At 38.7% G+C, this 18,291-nt stretch overlaps 1 protein-coding gene across 2 annotated transcripts in view; it reads right to left on the bottom strand.

The window, feature by feature from the left end:
- RC3H1 (ring finger and CCCH-type domains 1) overlaps positions 1-18,291 on the bottom strand; it is an 85,658-nt gene that overhangs the window by 24,163 nt on the left and 43,204 nt on the right. For both annotated transcript variants that reach the window (XM_053606010.1, XM_053606011.1), the window contains exons 7-12: positions 17,103-17,235; positions 13,606-13,724; positions 9,549-9,661; positions 4,040-4,321; positions 3,472-3,686; positions 1,088-1,458 (exon numbers count right to left, since the gene is read on the bottom strand). In XM_053606010.1, coding sequence (XP_053461985.1) covers positions 1,088-1,458; positions 3,472-3,686; positions 4,040-4,321; positions 9,549-9,661; positions 13,606-13,724; positions 17,103-17,235 — 1,233 coding nt within the window. The remainder of the gene's footprint in view (positions 1-1,087; positions 1,459-3,471; positions 3,687-4,039; positions 4,322-9,548; positions 9,662-13,605; positions 13,725-17,102; positions 17,236-18,291) is intronic.

Genomic DNA, 18,291 nt, shown 5'->3' with positions numbered 1-18,291 from the left:
TTAGTTAAAATTGAACAAGAATTTCAGAACATATTAATTCATTTAACATATATTTTAAGAAGCAGTCTGTATATCCATCTTACAACTGGAAATACCAAGCCTTTAACAGAAGAAAGCAAAAGAAAACTAACAAAGCCCCACCAACAATAAAGAGCTTTAACGTGGACATAATTCCTAAGGAGATCTAGAATTATTAATAAAACCATCTAAAGCTCATAAACTTGGCTTGGCGCCTGTAGCTCAGCAGCTAGAGCGCCGGCCACATACACCAAGGCTGGTGGGTTCAAACCTGGCCTGGGCCTGCCAAACAACAATGACAACAACAACCACCAAAAAAATAGCTGGGTTTTGTGGGGTCACCTGTAGTCCCAGCTACTTGGGAGGCTGAGGCAAGAGAATCACTTAAGCCCAAGAGTTTGAGGTTGCTGTGAGCTGTGGTGCCATGGCAACTCTACCAAGGGAAACATACTGACACTCTGTCTAAAAAATAAATACAGTTCATAAACTAAGAATGATTAGTAGAGGAGAGATGATTTTTTTTCCTCTGTTAATAGTTTCTAAAAATAATAACCAAGGCTTGGCGCCTGTGGCTCAAGAGGCTAAGGTGCCAGCCACATACACCTGAGCTGGCGGATTCGAATCCAGCCCGGGCCCACCAAACACCAATGACGGCTGCAACCAAAAAATAGCCGGGCGTTGTGGCAGGCGCCTGTAGTCCCAGCTACTTGGGAGGCGGAGACAGGAGAATCGCTTGAGCCCAAGAATTTGAGGTTGCTGTGAGCTGTGATGCCACAACACTCTACCCAGGGCAACAGCTTGAGGCTCTGTCTCAATAATAATAGCATGCATCTATAATCCCAGCTACTCAGGAGGCTGACATGGGAGGATCACTTGAACCCAGCCTTGGCAACACAGCAAGATCTTGACTCTAAAACAAACCCCTCCCTCAAAAGAAAACCCTACCCAAATTATGAAAAGATTTGAAAGAAGCAGCATTCTTAGAGTTATCATGGCAAAAATAGTAAGGGATCACTGCAAGCAATAACCAAACCAAGTCCATGTAATAAGAAAAAAAAACACAGCATACTCTGAGGTACGAAGGTCGGATCTGAGGTGGAGGAGGAGCCACTGGATAGTAACCCTCAATCTGTTGGAATCTTTCTCTGGATTCTGGTACATAAGATGGTACTGCTGCAGGTGGAATCTCAATGGGTATAGGGCTTTCTCGGAATATCTCTTCTCTCGTATAAGACTGAGCAGGGTATACTCGCCGGCCATCATAGTGAGGTGGGTACATAGGGGGGTACTGTTGTGGCTGCGTGCCATATTGAGAGTTTACTACGCGATCTTGGAGGTAGGGTGGATAATGATCCAAGTATGGAGGACCAGGTTCAGGAGCAGATGGTGGAGGTCGGACAAAGCGGGACACACACTGTGGTGGTGGAGTATAGTACATACCTGTATAATATGTAAGAGGAATTGAAAGCAGCAATGACTCAATATGAGTTTTCCTTTTAAAATACTGAAACACAAAAGTATTTCTTCAGAAGTTTTCCCTCTACTTATATGATCAGGTTAGTTTTTGGAAAAATAACAAGCAAAAATTATCCTTAAAAGTTACTGGTATCTTCAAAATAGTATTGCATGAAAAAAAGTCACTGGAAAAACTAATCTACTAATAATATACAGCAGTAGATTGGCTTTCATTGTTTGACCCTCTTCTGATGTGTCTTAATGAAATGCAGAGATTGGCAAACAAAAAGCTACATGTCATAGACATACTTGAAGTTCAGTTTCCACAAATCAATCATTTTAATGAATTCTGAATGTGAAACTGAAAAGAGATTTAACACACAAAAGGTCCATCTGCTTTGCTGGTGCACATTTAGTAGCTACCTGCTTGGCCCTAGAGTGTCTTGAGACAACAGTTGTAGCAACAGCTTCTTCATTTCCAGACTTTTACCTGAAGTGATGTGATTCTAGAAAGCAGTTAGGATGCAAGTTTTCAATGGTGTTTTCACTGTAACAGGTTCTCTCAGGAGCTAGTCCTGTAGCACTGTTTGCTTCTCTAGTACTCCCAACAACACTGTAGACACCTAACTCATGCACTAAACTTCTTACTGCTTAATATAGCTAGAATAATTTATCTGCAATTGAACTCTGATAAACAGTGTATTTCAAGTTACATACAGGCCACTCCACTAAAAAATAGTTGGATTTTTTTTCCCGTAATGGATGGTCAAAAGGAAGATACAAATAAAGTTTTATCATATTTTACATTTATTAGTAATGCCGTATCAATGTAAAACTATCCTTCTGAGTGCAGAGGAGACAGTATTTCTGCTTCAAAATGAAATGATAGCCTTAAGAAAAGAAAATGAAGAGCACACCTTTAATTTGTTCCCATTTAAAAAATAACAGCACTTAGGCTGGGTGGGGTGGCTCACGCCTGTAATTCTAGCACTCTGGGAGGCCAAGGTGGGTAGAATGTCCTGAACTCAGAGGTTTGAGACCAGTCTGAGCAAGAGTGAGACCCCGTCTCTAGAAAATAGCTGGGCATAATGGCAGGTACCTGTAGTACCAGCTACTTGGGAGGCTGAGGCAAGAGAATTGCTTGAGCCCAAGAGTTGGAGATCGCTGTGAGCTAAGAAGCCATGTGGGGTGACAAAGTGAGACTCTAACTCAAAAAAAAAAATAAATAAATAAATAATAGCACTATATTGTCTCTGACAGGAAGATTCAACACTTCATTTTAAAATCATTCAGTGTTTATTTTACATAGGAACTGTACAAATGAAGCCTTAAGCTACCTCCTTTCTTCATTCTCCATACCAGGTATTATCATTAAATCTGGCTAATCTTCAAATAAATGCAAAAAAAAAAAAATCGTTTTTTTTCTTTTTACTTTTTGACAAAACATTTATTTTCTAAATCTCTTTTTCCAACACATTAATTCAAATCTCTTTACTCAGACTTTAACAGTCTCTCAGCTTCTTGACTCTAGAGTCTTATCTTTGCAATCCATTCATAAATCTTTCTAACATTTCCACCTTTGGGGGTATTTCATGAAGTCCTTTTGATTCCTCAAGTTCTCAGTGATCTCCCTTGAGTCTTACAGTCAATTTCCACCAAGCCAATATTAAACATCACAACCAATCACTTAATTTTTAAGAAACAGAACATATATTACCTTAGTCAGCAAATCTCCATTTTCTACTTGAGTGACTTGTTATTTCCATAAATATATGAACATGTTATATATCTCCATTTTGTAGAAAGGTGGTTTGATTTTTATTGTTTTACTTCATCTATCCGATACTATTCAGCTGATTATGAGAATCTCAGTTCATCCAAAGTTTTAAAAATGCATTTACCTATCTTAAGGAAGCCGATTATGTAAATGATCACTCTTACCTGAATAGTGGTCATAGCTCCTAAGAAAAGTGAGCAACATAAATGAAAAATCATTACCCTGCTGATAAGGTGCTGGTTCAAACGGTGGAGCAGCTCCTCGAGGATCCTGATAATAAACATCTGCCGGCTGTGCTGGATATAACTGTGAACCTCGTGGGACCATCTGAAGTGGTTTGGTGACAGGCATGGCAGGCAGCTCTGTGGGTCCCCTTGGAGGTACAGGATGTGGATTCACAGGTAAGGCAGAAATACTCTTAGGGACAGATTCTAGCCTAAGGGAATAAGATTATGCAGGTCAGGTTTAAGGTTATCTAAAAAATACTTCTAATGTACATAAATTAGAACAAGTAAGAACGATTGCCACAAATGGGGAAACTGGTTTATTCTAATAAACATCCCACATCCCTTCTACAAAATTTGCAAATTTTTATCTTATTTCATCCATGCTATTTCTTAAAAATCAATAGTATGGGAAATAAAAAAAATAGTAAAACAAAGCACCCCCCCCCCCAAAAAAATCAGGTTTTTTGCTTTCACTTTTTAAAAAGCAAAACATTAATTATTTCTTCTTCCTTCTACTTTATACAGAAGAAATTTTAAGTAAGAGTTAGGAAAAATGACGTACAAGTCAGGAGGGGATCCAGGAGCACTACTGCTCAGATGATCTATCTTTCCTGGTTTCAGAGTAGAATCATAGCTGGGGTCCGTCCCTCGTGGAATAAGCTGTGTTACTGTATTCCCTGCTGATACAATTCCATTTGGCAGAGCAGGAGGTTTTCTACTAGGCAGATCCACTGTACCTTCATCTGGAAGGATAGCTGTTGAGGGCAGGCCCACCTCATTAAGCTGGCCCAAAGAGGCACTCAGGGGTCTTCTGGGAACCAGGCGCTTGTTCATCTTACGAAATCTACAGAAAAAGTAAAGACACACCAAAACCAAACATAAAAGCAAAATCAAGAATTAAAATGAACACAAGACCATTATTTTCTAGAAAATTTCTCTCTTGGCTCTATCCATTTAAGAATTCACTTTGTCTAGCTGGGCACTATGGCAGGCATCCCATAGTACCCAGCTACTTGGGAGGCTGAGGCAAGAGAATCACTTAAGCCCAAGAGTTTGAGGTTGCTGTGAGCTGTGACGCCACAGCACTCTACCAAGGGTGATATAGTGAGACTCTGTCTCAAAAAAACAAAAACAAAGAATTCATTTTGTCTATGTGTGTATTTTCTACAAAATCTCAAGCAGCAAGACATACTATTTAAATATAAAATTCCTCATGAAAATATGCATGTTTGTAACATTATAAATTATGCTATAAATATTTTTACTACAATATCCTTTTGTTGAAATTCCAATTTCTAAAGCTTACTGGAAAAGCTAGTAGAAAAATATTTAGAAGACAGTTTTCTGAAATCTTTCACTTTAGCTTTCTCGTAAATGCCTTGAAATACAGGGCACCTATGTTAAAAATCAATAAAACAAAAACAAAGCCAGTGTGTACTGCAAAAAATTTACCATTAACTCCATAAAAAACTTTAAATAATTAATAATAGTGGCTTTTTTCATAATTGCTTCAGAGCTGCTAATATTATGAGTACCTACATGAAACTGAAATTATTTTAAAAGTTAATGCAAACAAAACAGGATAATAGCCTAAACACAAACAAATGGTGTAGGATAAAAGGCACATTGATTCTAAAACCTAACCAAAGGAAAAGAATTTTTAAGCAATAAAACTCTAGGATACCTATTCCTCAACAATAAAAGCAAATCCATTGACAGCTACTAGTGCATATTTAACAATTTAAAAAATAAACTCCCACGAAAGTAATGCTATTTTTCCAAGTTTCCTATATTTGACGAATTTCTGGGAGTGGGATGAAGACTATCCATCAGAGGTAACGATTGTTAAGAGTTGAGTATATCATCAAACAAGATTTTCCTCTCTGTATTTTAGCTTAATATTTGTATTTATATGCATATAAGACTACTGTTTACAGAAACAGGGTCAAGTAGTATGCTCAGTAATTTTTTCCCTCTCTTAGTATTATTAGTCTGTTATGCCAGTTCATTTTAGATTGTTTTATTCTACTTTTTTGCTATTAAATCAATTTTTTCTTCTTCTTCTTTTTTTTTATTAAATCATAGCTGTGTACATTGATATATTCATGGGGCATCATTCACTAGCTTCACAGACCAAGTTTCACATATACCCTTGTAAAAAAAATGCACCGCTGGTGTAATCCCACCAATTCCCTTCCCTCTACCCACCTCCCCCATTAAATCAATTTTGTAATGGATAATTAGGTATCTACATCCTTGCATAAGTAAGCAGAAGCAGAACTGCTAAATCAAGAGAGACACGAATTAGAAATTTTTATAATGCCTACTGCTCTCTAAAATCATTACAACTCCTACTGATAATAAAGGAAAATGTCTTTCAACACTTCATTAAGTATTGGGTAGTATCAGTCTTTTGTTGTTTGATAGTCTAAAACTACTAGGTTGTTTTATTTGTATTTCTTTAACTATTAGTGAGGTTGAACACAGTTTTTACATGTTTACTGACCATTGGTATTTTTTTCTGTGAATTGTCTATTTATACTTACGGCCCATAAATCTATTGGTTCCTTGTAAGTGTTCAACTTATTTTGTATTGGGGATATTAGCCCTCTCTCTATAATGTGTTCCCCACCAATCTTTTTTGGGCGGGGGTATAAACTGTGGTGTTTGTACTATATCTGTTTTTAACGTTTATGTAATCGAATTTATCAATCTTTCCTTTACAGATGTTGGATTGTTGTTCTGAAAATCCTTTCCTTAGTAAAAAATTAACTGAAAAAATAAAGTCCACGGTTTCCTTCCTAAATACTTAAATCTCTAATACAGCTTGAGTTCATCTTGGCATAACGATTAAGGTAAGAGGGCAGCACCTGTGGCTCAGTGGGTAGGGCACCAGCCCCAATACAGAGGGTGGCGGGTTCAAACCCGGCCCTGGGCAAACTGCAACAAAAAAATAGCCGAGCATTGTGGTGGGCGCCTATAATCCCAGCTACTTGGGAGGCTAAGGCAAGAGAATCGCCTAAGCCAAGGAGTTGGAGGTTGCTGTGAGCTGTGTGACACCACGGCACTCTACCAAGGGAGATAAAGTGAGACTCTTGTGTCTACAAAAAAAAAAAAAAAAGATTAAGATAAGAATCCAACTCTATTTTTCAAGTGGATATCAGTTACTTCACAATCTTTTTTTTCTTTTTTGAGGGAGTAGCATTGATATTGATATGAAATTTAGCACATATGGAGGGAGGGGGTGGGGCCTTGGTGTGTGTCACACCTTATGGGGGCAAGACATGATTGCAAGAGGGACTTTACCTAACAATTGCAATCAGTGTAACCTGGCTTATTGTACCCTCAATGAATCCCCAACAATAAAAAAAAAAAAAAAAAGAAATTTAGCACATATGCTAAGTTCCTATGTATATCTCAAACTTTTTTTTTTTGGAGACAGAATCTCAAGCTGTCATCCTGGGTACAGTGCCATGATGTCACAGTTCACAGCAACCTCAAACTCTTGGGCTTAAGCAATTCTCTTGCCTCAGCCTCCCAAATAGCTGGGACTGTAGGCACTCGCCACAACGCCTGGCTATTTTTTGGTTGTAGTTGTCACTGTTGTTTGGCAGGCCCGGGCTGGATTTGAACCCACCAGATCTGGTGTATGTGGCTGGCACCCTAGCCACTGAGCTACAGGTACCGAGCCTGTATCTCAAACTTTTAATAGATTCTCTATTGCACTTCAATGATTGATTCCTATGCAAAACCAGTCTTTCTATTGACTTTAGTTCCTGTTATAGGTTAACAGTTATTAATCTAGTACCTGTCGGGCGGTGCATGTGGCTCAGTGAGTAGGGCACCGGCCCCATATACCGAGGGTGGCGGGTTCAAACCCAGCCCGGGCCAAACTGCAACAACAACAAAAAAAATAGCTGGGCGTTGTGGTGGGCACCTGTAATAACAGCTACTCGGGAGGCTGAGGCAAGAGAATCACGTAAGCCCAAGAGCGGGAGGTTGCTGTGAGCTGTGTGACACCATGGCACTCTACCGAGGGTGGTACAATGAGACTCTGTCTCTACAAAAAAAAAAAAATCTAGTACCTGTCAAAGATGTCTTTTTCAGAATTTTCTTGCTTATTTTTATATATTTATTATTTTCAAATGAATAATTTTGTTAGGCCCTTAACAATTATCATTTTGAAATTTAAATTGAAATGTCATAGAATTTATTGTTTAATTGAAGAAAAAGTAAAGCTTTTATAATGCTATGCCTTATCTTGGCATTATAAAAACATCTATACTATCTTAAAAACAGCATATTTATTCAGTTCTTCTCTTTTGTTCCTTGGTATATTAATTCAATTCAATAGGCCCTGAATATTTCTTACTATGTGATATATATCTTTTTTTGTTGTTGTAAATGCTGAAGGGATTTTTAATTTTGACCTACTTTTTAACTGGCTACGTTTTGTTTTTTAGTTTAGGTGAGTATTAGTTGTGTCATTTTTTAAAATTTGTCAACTTTTTACTAAATTCTCACTTCGTTTCTAGTATTTCTCTTATTTTCACATAATCATTCTACAACTGTTTTTTTTTTTATATATATTAGCTGCTATTATATATATATCCAGAGTATTAAATAATAATGGCAGAAAGTTTTACTATTAATACTAACAGAAAAATATTCGCAGAAAATTTTTCCTTATTCTTGACTTTAATGAGATTGAATCAAGTATTTTACTAATTAAGCATCATAGTACCATGTTGAGTTTTACGGTATAATTCATTATTACGCTGAGAAAGTTATGATATTTCTGTTGCATTAGGGATTCCGATCCTTTAATTTTATATAAGTATCTTTTGGCATCTTTGGGTATGATCATATGTGTCTTCTCTAAGTTTTGAGAATTATACGGTACTATCTTTGCACTAAGTCAAGGAGTCTACTTTAACAGATTACTGCAAACTATTTTAATTTTCTTGATTTTTAATAGTAATATTGAACTTGAATTGCAGGTTGTGTTGTCTTTGTCAAATTTAGTACCATTGTTTCTACCCTTCTTTCTTCCATGTGCCGAAAAATTAACATCACAAAAATTATATGGTCCTTGGAGTCTGAAAGACCCTGAGACATTGAGCCAAGGGAGAATTTTTCCATTGAAACTACATTATGTCATTAGTTAAAATTGACTAAAATTATTAGAATTTTAACTTTTTTTTTTTTTTTTTTTGGTAGAGACAGAGTCTCACTGTACCGCCTTCAGGTAGAGTGCCGTGGCGTCACACGGCTCACAGGAACCTCTAACTCTTGGGCTTACGTGATTCTCTTGCCTCAGCCTCCCGAGCAGCTGGGACTACAGGCGCCCACCACAACACCCGGCTATTTTTTTGTTGCAGTTTGGCCGGGGCTGGGTTTGAACCCGCCACCCTCGGCATATGGGGCAGGCGCCCTACTCACTGAGCCACAGGCGCCGCCCAGAATTTTAACTTTTATAGCAGACATGACTCACTTTTAGATTTAGTTAACCATAAAGTAATTTCCTATCTGTGGGCATGATATAATGAAAGCTGAAGAAACTGCTTTCCTTTTTAAAAAGTTACATACAGGTTTAGTATTCCTTATCCAAAATGCTTGAAACCAAAGTGTTTCAAATTTGGGGTATTTTTGGATTTTGGAATATTTGAATAATATCTCATCATACATAATGAGATGTCCTGGAGATGGAACCCAAGTCAAAGCACGAAATTCATGTATATTTTATACATACTTTATACACATACCCTGAAATTTTATAAAATACTTTAAATGATTTTATGCATGAAAGTAAGTTTTAACTGTGACTCATCACTGGAGGTCAGGTGTGGAATTTTCTACTTGTGGGTGTCAATTCTATACTAAAAAAGTTTCAAATTTTGGACCACTTTTTGCCTATTTTTACATATTTATTGGATTGTCACATTAAGCTCAAGCTGTTTACATTCTAAAGATTTCCTGTTCATTTAAGAGTAAACAACTACCCTTTATGTGTTTCTGAATGTTAACAAATTATTCCAAAGGCTTGAGTCTCATATAACTGTCACACTTACTTTTCCAGTTCCTCCTGTGAATGTGCAAAGGTACAGCTGGCCCCACGAGGGCATCCTCCTCTCTGCTTCATATCTCGACACATGTACGTTTTATATTTGCTATGCTGTGGAGGCTAAGACCAAAATAAAAACATCAGACACCAAAACAAAACAAAACAACACACCCCAAACATAAACTTTGTGCTGTCACTTTAGGATCTTGACACTCTAGAACAGTATTTTTCTACCTTTTTTGTCCCACAGGACACTTAAACCTACAGCACATTTAAATTATGTCGATCCAAAAAGAGAGTAAAAAAAAAGAATACACTTACTGTGCTTTGAACTTCTTTTGAAACTAATTAATGATCTTTAAAAATTTTCCTGGCACACTGGTTAAAAAAACAGGGACGGTGCTCAACCAGACCTCTGGAGTTCACCCTAAGGGTACTTGGTTCCTGCAGTTCTTAGTCGACCTACATAATCTGGTAAGGATTAAACCCTGCCCCTCAGGGTGGCAGTCATATTGATCCAGCAACACTCTAACCAGGTACTTTTATGTCTGCCCCGGTCACCTTCCTAATGGGGGAGCAAGTTCATATTTCTGTAACTCATGGAACTGTGTTTCCACCGGGCAATGATGGTGGAACCCCCCAAGACAAGGAGACTTGATCCAAGTAAAGAGGAAGGGTGTTTGGAGAGGGTGCTCCTGTGCAGGAGGCCCCAAACCTGACACAGTATCACCTTTACAGAGAAAAGAAAGTTAATGCTAGATTGGGAACTTGGCAAATGGTGGGGCGTGAGACTGTACAACGCGCACGGCAGAGACCCGGGTAATATTTTCCAACTCAAAATCTTATACACCCCTGTTAGTGATAAGCCTGCTGCAGTGGGCCCCAATATAGTGCTTCAGCCTCCCCTTGTAGTCACCCCTAAGCTCCATGGCTCCCCTGACCGAGCATTTAGTAATTCTAAATTCTAGAATTCAAAGTCTAATTCTAAACCCCACACCTGTGCCTACTACAGATCCCGATCCACTTTGGAAATTAGTCATTGCTACATACCAAGTCTTAAATACTTCCAGACCAGACCTTACTAAGTTATGTCAGTTATGTGTAGAAACCAGACCCCCATACTATGAAGGAACTGCCCTAATAGGCAAACCTAAAATCAGCTCCCAGGCTAGCGACTGCTGTTGGCAACAGTCTAAGCCCCAAGTCACCCTACAGTCCATTATAGGACAAGAAACCTATATAGGTCAGACACCCCCCTCCCCCCCATTACCAACATCTATGTAATCAAACTCTCACCTGGGATAAGACTGGATATATAATTCCCACCAACAATTCCTGGTAGGCTTGCTCAACAGGGCTCACCCCGTGTCTACATGGGGCAGTCCTTGATTTAACCCCGGGCTTTTGTGTCTTAGTGCAGCTCATCCCCAAGCTAATCTATCACTCAGAAGAAGACTTATATCAGGCATACGAGTCAGCTGCAGGCACACTTACAAGAACTAAGAGAGAACCAGTCACAGCAATAACTCTAGCGATGCTCATGGAACTGGGTATAGCAGAAACAGGCACAGGAAACTCCTCCTTAGTCCTATAAGACAAGAACTATGGAGCTCTGCACACTGCAATAGACTTAGACATAGAAAGAACAGAAAACGCCATTTCCCACCATCAAGAGTCCCTAATTTCCCTCTCTGAAGTAGTACTTCAAAATAGGGGAGGGCTAGACTTACTGTTCCTTCAGCAAGGTGGATTATGCACAGCCCTAGGAGAAGAATGCTGTTTTTATACTGACTACTCAGGAGTAGTCAAACAGTCCATGGAGTTAGTAAGAGAAGTTCTCCGCAAAAGAAAACTCAAGTGGGAACAGTCTCAGAGCTGGTATGAATCTTTGTTCAGCAAGTCACCCTGGCTCACAACTTTAATTTCAACCATAGCGGGCCCACTTGTAATACTATTACTGCTATTAACTTTCGGTCCCTGCATAATTAATAAATTACTGGCTTTCATCCAAGCTAGAATTAATACTGTTCAATTAATGGTCTTACAAGCACAGTATACCCCCCTCAGCACTGAACACCTCAGCAATGGCATAGAACTAGAGCTCGTAAAACACACTTAAGACCCATAATTGGATCTTCTAGGCACAAGAAAAGGGGGGAATGTAAGGACCAAGTTAACTCCATTTTGTTAAAACTAACTTCATCTTGTCCCTCAGTCTTCATTTTGCAGCTGCATACCAAAGGCGTTAGGCAACCTGCTCCCTCCTCCGACCCCCATCCTTGCCCACGCTCTTACACAACATCTGCTCCGAGTGCAATAACAGCACTTTCCAGTGCAATAACAGCACTATCAGCTCGCCTCAGTGGCTCACCTCACACCCCCTCCCTTTTTTCTTTTCTGTACCCTTAAAACCTCCCTCCTTTTCAAGATCGGGGCTTCTATGCTCTCCTGCTGCGTCAGGAGCAGGAAGCCCAGGCTCGAGTTTGTAAATAAATAACCTCTCGCTCTGACTTGGTCTCCGGGTGATTTATGTGGGGGATCCCGTGACTCGGGCACAACAGTATGCTTAGATTGGTTAGGAAAATCATATCCAGATTATTCTACTTAGCAGGACACTTTTTATATTTCTTACCTCTCAAGTAAAAAAGGAATATTCAATAACCTACGGTTACTATTTACCTAAGCCAGGTAAATTAAGAGTTTTACCATTCACATTGAGAGTACTGATAAGCATGGAAGTGTTTTCATTGTCATGTATTTCAAGTGACCAGTGGAACTTTTTAATCCTTTCACCATTCTGAATGTTGAGTATAAATGTCTTAACACAACAATTAAAGAAATGAGGTGAAGGCTATGTTAACCAGTCTGATGTAAGCATTCTGAATTGTATATAAAATCAGCACACTGTACCCCATAAATGCAATAATGTACACAGTTATGATCTAATAAAAAAAATAAAAATTAAAGAAAAACACCAAAAATAATAAAATATCTAATGAACATAATATAAATCCTAAAGACAAAATAAAATTATTGGGAATAAAATTAAAAACCCCACACATAAGTTATTATAGTATTACTGCCTTGTATCTATCACATTTTAAAACTTTGAGGAAGATTTGGCAACTGGCCTAACAGCCATTATGAATGAAAAATCTTAAAATATTATACTAATATAAGAAAACGTCAATAGGACAGTACAGGAGAGATATAGCATTAGCACTAAAAGGTGACACCTATTGTGAAATTGAAATGTATACAAAGTAAAGAGAATAATCTTATTTAAATGGAATATACCTTAGTACTGGATCTATTTTCTCTATCAAATGTTGCCATATATAATGCGAAGAGTGACCTCAGCGTAGCAACATTAAATTAATACAGATGTTTTAATTTCAATGTTGTCATATAAAATTACTAGGCTAATCTAGTAAACTGGCTAACCATGCTAAGGTTAATTTATAGTTTCAACAGAGTCTGAAAATATTCAATGCCATCTTTTTGGTTTTGTATCTGTAGGTATACCTATTGTGGCTTACCCGTAGTTTCAAGGTATGTACTGTAGAACCTCTTTAAGTTGGCCACCCAAGGAAGGTAACAAACTGGTCAACATGTGGAGGTGGTCAATGTAAGGAAATAGGTCTACTGTACTGAAATATACATGTGGTGCCTGTCTAGTCTATGAACATTAGGTCAACCAGGCCAGGCGCAGTGGCTCAAACCTGTAATCCTAGCAATCTCAGAGGCCAAGGCAAGGTGGGTAGATAGCTTAAGCTCACAAGTTCAAGACCAGCCTGAGCAAAAAGCGAGACCCCATCTCTACTATTTTAAAAATAGAAAAACTGGGGCAAGAAGATTGCTTGAGCCTAAGAGTTGGAGGTTGCTGTGAGCTGTGATGCCACAGCACTCTACCCAGGGCAACAGCTTGAGATGCTGTCTTAGGGGAAAAAAAAAAAAAATTAGGTCAACTTAAGGAGGTGGTCAATGTAGGGAGCTGGTCCGCTATGGAGGTTCTATTATATATATACATTGGCTTACCTCTAAGTTTTAAACTTGTCCCTTACCTGCTGTTGATCTGCTCCTTTTTTGCTATGGTTCTGGATATAATCAACCAGCCCATGTACTACTGTACGTACAGCAGCCAGTCCATTTTCTAACTGTTCCCACGTAGGAGGAGGAGCATCTGTACGATAAAAAGTTTTAAAAACTTTGTTATTCAATATGTTGCCCAATATTAAATTAATAAAGGAGTTAGTGTCAGCACTTCAATGAAATCAAGTTAAGCTTCATATAGCTTAGCTTTTCAGATAATAACTATTCACTTAACTACTATTTTAAAGGAAAGGCACATATTCTTTTTTTTTTTTTTTTTTTTTTTTGGTAGAGACAGAGTCTCACTGTACCGCCCTCCGGTAGAGAGCCGTGGCGTCACACGGCTCACAGCAACCTCTAACTCTTGGGCTTACGCGATTCTCTTGCCTCAGCCTCCCGAGCAGCTGGGACTACAGGCGCCCGCCACAACGCCCGGCTATTTTTTTGTTGCAGTTTGGCCGGGGCTGGGTTTGAACCCGCCACCCTCGGCATATGGGGCCGGCGCCCTACTCACTGAGCCACAGGCGCTGCCCGGCACATATTCTTTTAAAGCTGGCGTTGCAAATTTTAATAATCACAGGAACAAGGAAGGTAAAAGAGTTCAGTAGGCCAGATAATAAAGTCATTAACTTCTCACTGTTACAGAGACAACAGAGAGTGACAGGGCTGCGTTGAATTGGAGAACAGGTCTCCCATCTAAGGGTGTGATCATCTCGTAGCCTTAGCTGATCACTGTTATATGAGGATGCAAGGTGGCACTGCAAGATGCATTTACTGTTCCCAGAGAAAACTGAAATGTGAGACTTTTAAGTAAAATTTCCCCATTTTTAAGTATTGGCACCTAACAGATTTAGAACAGTGCAGACCAACATTGTGTGACGAAACAAAACTGTGAACTGCCTATAGTCAGTCAATTTACTTTGAAGTTTTATATAAACAAAGAATTGGTAAACAGAAAGTTTAAAAGTTTAAAAAATTTAACAAAAGAGCTATTACATCAACTCTGCTCTATGTCTTCTTTCTTCATTTAGTAAGTACCTAACAACCTAGTCCTAACACTGTGATTACTCTTGCTGGAGAACAAGGCAGATTGAGTTTGAAATGTTTATCAGATATATTCAAGTAGAGCTGCTAAGATGTTGAAAAGAAGTTTGGTATACAAAAACAAGTTCAGGAAAAAGATCTGTGCTGGATGTAGGTTTCACACTCTAAAAAACCAACAACTGGGGGCGGCGCCTGTGGCTCAAGGAGTAGGGCTCCAGTCCCATATGCCAGAGGTGGCGGGTTCAAACCCAGCCCCGGCCAAAAACCACAAAAAAAACAAACAAACAAACAAAAAAACCCAACAACTGTAACATGTACCATTATTCATGTGCCACCAAAGGAAAAACAACTGCTGATTAAATTATAGTATAAATTTCATTAATTATAATATGCTCATGTACATAAGCATTCCAATTTCAGAAATTCTAAGATCTAAAAAAAAAATAGGCCTCAGAACCAATGAAACATAATAAACTTGTGAGTCATAAATGATATTTAAAACTATGAGACTAGGGGTGGTGCCTGTGGCTAAAGGAGTAGGGCGCCAGCCCCATATACCAGAGGTGGTGGGTTCAAACCCAGCCCTGGCCAAAAACTGCAATAAAAATTAGAAAAAAAACAAACTATGAGACTAGAAGATATTATCTTGGGAAGGGGTATAAACAGAAGAGAGACGAGGTATAGGATTAAACTCTAGGAACACTTCAGAGATTAGACATTACAGAGATGAGAAATCAGTCGAGGATGCTGAGGAGAGCCCAACAAAGTAAAAAAGGGTATTAGAAGTGTGTGGCCTGGAAGACGAGCAGAAAGCATTTCAAGGAAGAGAGAATAGACAACAATGCAAAGGCTGCTGACACCAAACACAATGAGAACTGGAAACTGACCTTTGGAATCAGCTACATGGAAGTCATGTAGCTTAAGACTTCGACAAAGTAAGTCTGGATGCAGTAGTAAAGTTAATGCCTGACTGGAGTGAGTTCAACAGAGTGCCATAAAAAGGAGAGAGATCAAGTAGTAAGAAGATGGGAAATGGGGGTAAAAAATGAATGAAGATGAGAGAAATAACAGTATGTTTGTATACTGACAGAAATACTCTGACAGAGAAGGAAAACTGATGATGTAAGAAAGACAGGATACTGCAAGTAGATACTCGACAAGATCCTATCTAGTGCTTGAGGTCAGAGAGGGCAGACTTAAATAGCTATAGTTTATCCACCATTATAAAAGAACAGAATATATCGGCACACATGTAGGTAGATAAGCTAATGTGGTGGGAAGAGCACATGGGATTTCTCTTTTGTTTGTTCAGAATGATCAAAGCACTGAAGTAGGAGGAAAAAATCACTGTATAGTCTAGGAAAAGATCTGATCCAGTCTGAGTAAGCAATTTTGGGAGCGAGGCAAAAGCAGGCTGATAAAAAATTAAGAGAGCTCTAAATGCCATAGTCAAGGAATTCCAAACACTTTAAAATCAACTGATTAATTAATTTTTTTCAAACATAGTCTCACTCTGTCACCAGGGTTGGAGAGCTGTAGCCTTAGTCTAACTCAGCAACCTCAAACTCCTGGGCTAAAGCAATTGCCTCAGTCTCTTAAGTAGCTGGGACTATAGGTGTGTACCACCACGTCTGGCTAAATTTTCTATTTTTAGTAGAGATGGGTTCTTGCTCCTGTTCAGGCTGGTCTGGAACTCCTGATCTTAAGTGATCCTCCTCCCTCAGCCTCCCAGAGAGCTGGGATTACAGGCATAAGCCACCATGCCCAGCCTCCAAACATTATTTTATGCAGTAGGGTATCACTAAATATTTATGAATGTGAAAATAAGATCAGAGATAAGATTTATTCTGCAGCATTAAGTGGACTGTATTGGAAGGATTAAAAGTAGAGGAAATTAGAAGGCGTTCAGTCTTAGGGAAAAGGAATAAGGCTCACTAAGGCAGTAATAATAGGCATGGGATATTTATCTTGACAAAGGTGAGAATGGTAAAATACAGCACAAGTTTGTGATGAGAGTAAAAAAAAAATATGAAGGAGCCTAGAGAGGTCGATTTTCTTAGTGAAGTGAGTAGCTCAATAAAAAGGACTGAATAAATATTAGTTGAAATGAACTAACCTGAAATAAAGAGGGACAAGATTTGGAACAGAAACTTAAATACCATAGAAAAGATCTAGAATAACTACTCTGGGATATCCTAGAGGAATATAACAAAAGAAAATTAAAAAAAAAAAAAAAAGAAAGAAAATTAAAGAATGGTTGAGGGGGTGGTGTCTGTGGCTCAAAGGGGTAGGGCGCCGGCCCCATATGCTGGAGGTGGCGGGTTCAAACCCAGCCCTGGCCAAAAACTGCAAAAAAAAAAAAAAGAATGGTTGAGCAGCATTAAGGGTATACGTAAGATAGTGCATTAATTTCCCATGTGTTTACCTGGACTAGGGTCAATGTTTGCTAACAGCTCCAAATGTGGTCTTAGTCGGTTCAAGTTTGCTGGGTCTCCAGTCCGCTGGAGAGCAATTGTTAGTTCCTGAACACTCTGTGCAAAAGAGGCTGGGGTCTGCAACTTAAAAAAGATAAACATTAACTTTCCCAAGGGCCAGATAATCCTTTCAAAATAAAGATTATCTGCAACATCACAATTATTTTTGCAATTTACTAAATTTGATTTTTATCCTCCTACACACCCTACACTTTGGCCAGGCTGGATTACCTGCTACCTGAACAAATTCTGCACTTCTCTGCATCCTCAGCTTGGCACCTTGAATACTCTCTCTGCTGTCACATTCTTCAAATGCATGACCTTTCTCAATTCCTCAATTGAAAATACTCTTTCCCCCCCATAAAGCATCTCTGCAGTCTAGCTCAGGGGACAGAGCAAGACCATGTTCCTCTCCCCCCAAAACAACAACAACAATTATCTTGCAAAGTGTTTGTGACATAAGGAAGATATAGTATTATCTGATTATAAAAAATGTATATGTTGTATTAAGCACAGAAAAAGTTCTCAAATAAATAAAAGTTGTTATCCCTAAAAAAAGAAAATACTCTTTCCACTCTATGTTCTTATAGCACTATGTTGGTTTGGTTCTTGGGGTCCTTCCAAATAACCGAAATTTGGAAACACAGTTTAGAGAATGCTACACAATATCAAGAACAATGACAAGAAATTCAGTGAAACTGAGTTTGATTTTAAGTTCTGGTAAGACCACAGATCATGACATTGGACATAAGCTCTTACCCATCTGAAGTCTATTTGTTAAGCAGAGTAAATAATTTCAAAATTTCACTATAGCTCAAAGAATCCTATATTGGTCTAGGATTCTTGGAAGCTATGAATCTGTGTATTTCCCCAAGGCTTACTGATACATATACACTGTACATTACTCCCCTCAGCTAGCCATATACATGACCTTTAATTATTTTGTGATAATAACTAAGGGTTCTTCTTTGGAAACATTTAGCTCTTTATACAGTTTATTAATATAGATGGTATTACCCTCCCTCCCCCAAAATCACTCTATTAAAGGTAATTTTAAAAATGGTTCCATTTTTGGGAGGCGGCGTCTGTAGCTCAGGGGGTAGAGTGCTGGCCACATATACTGAGGCTGGCAGGTTCGAA

Source organism: Nycticebus coucang, chromosome 10 (genome assembly GCF_027406575.1).
Source record: "Nycticebus coucang isolate mNycCou1 chromosome 10, mNycCou1.pri, whole genome shotgun sequence".
Lineage (NCBI taxonomy): Eukaryota > Metazoa > Chordata > Mammalia > Primates > Lorisidae > Nycticebus > Nycticebus coucang.
Note: the sequence above shows the minus strand (reverse complement) of the source record. Positions and strands in the feature narration are given on the sequence as shown.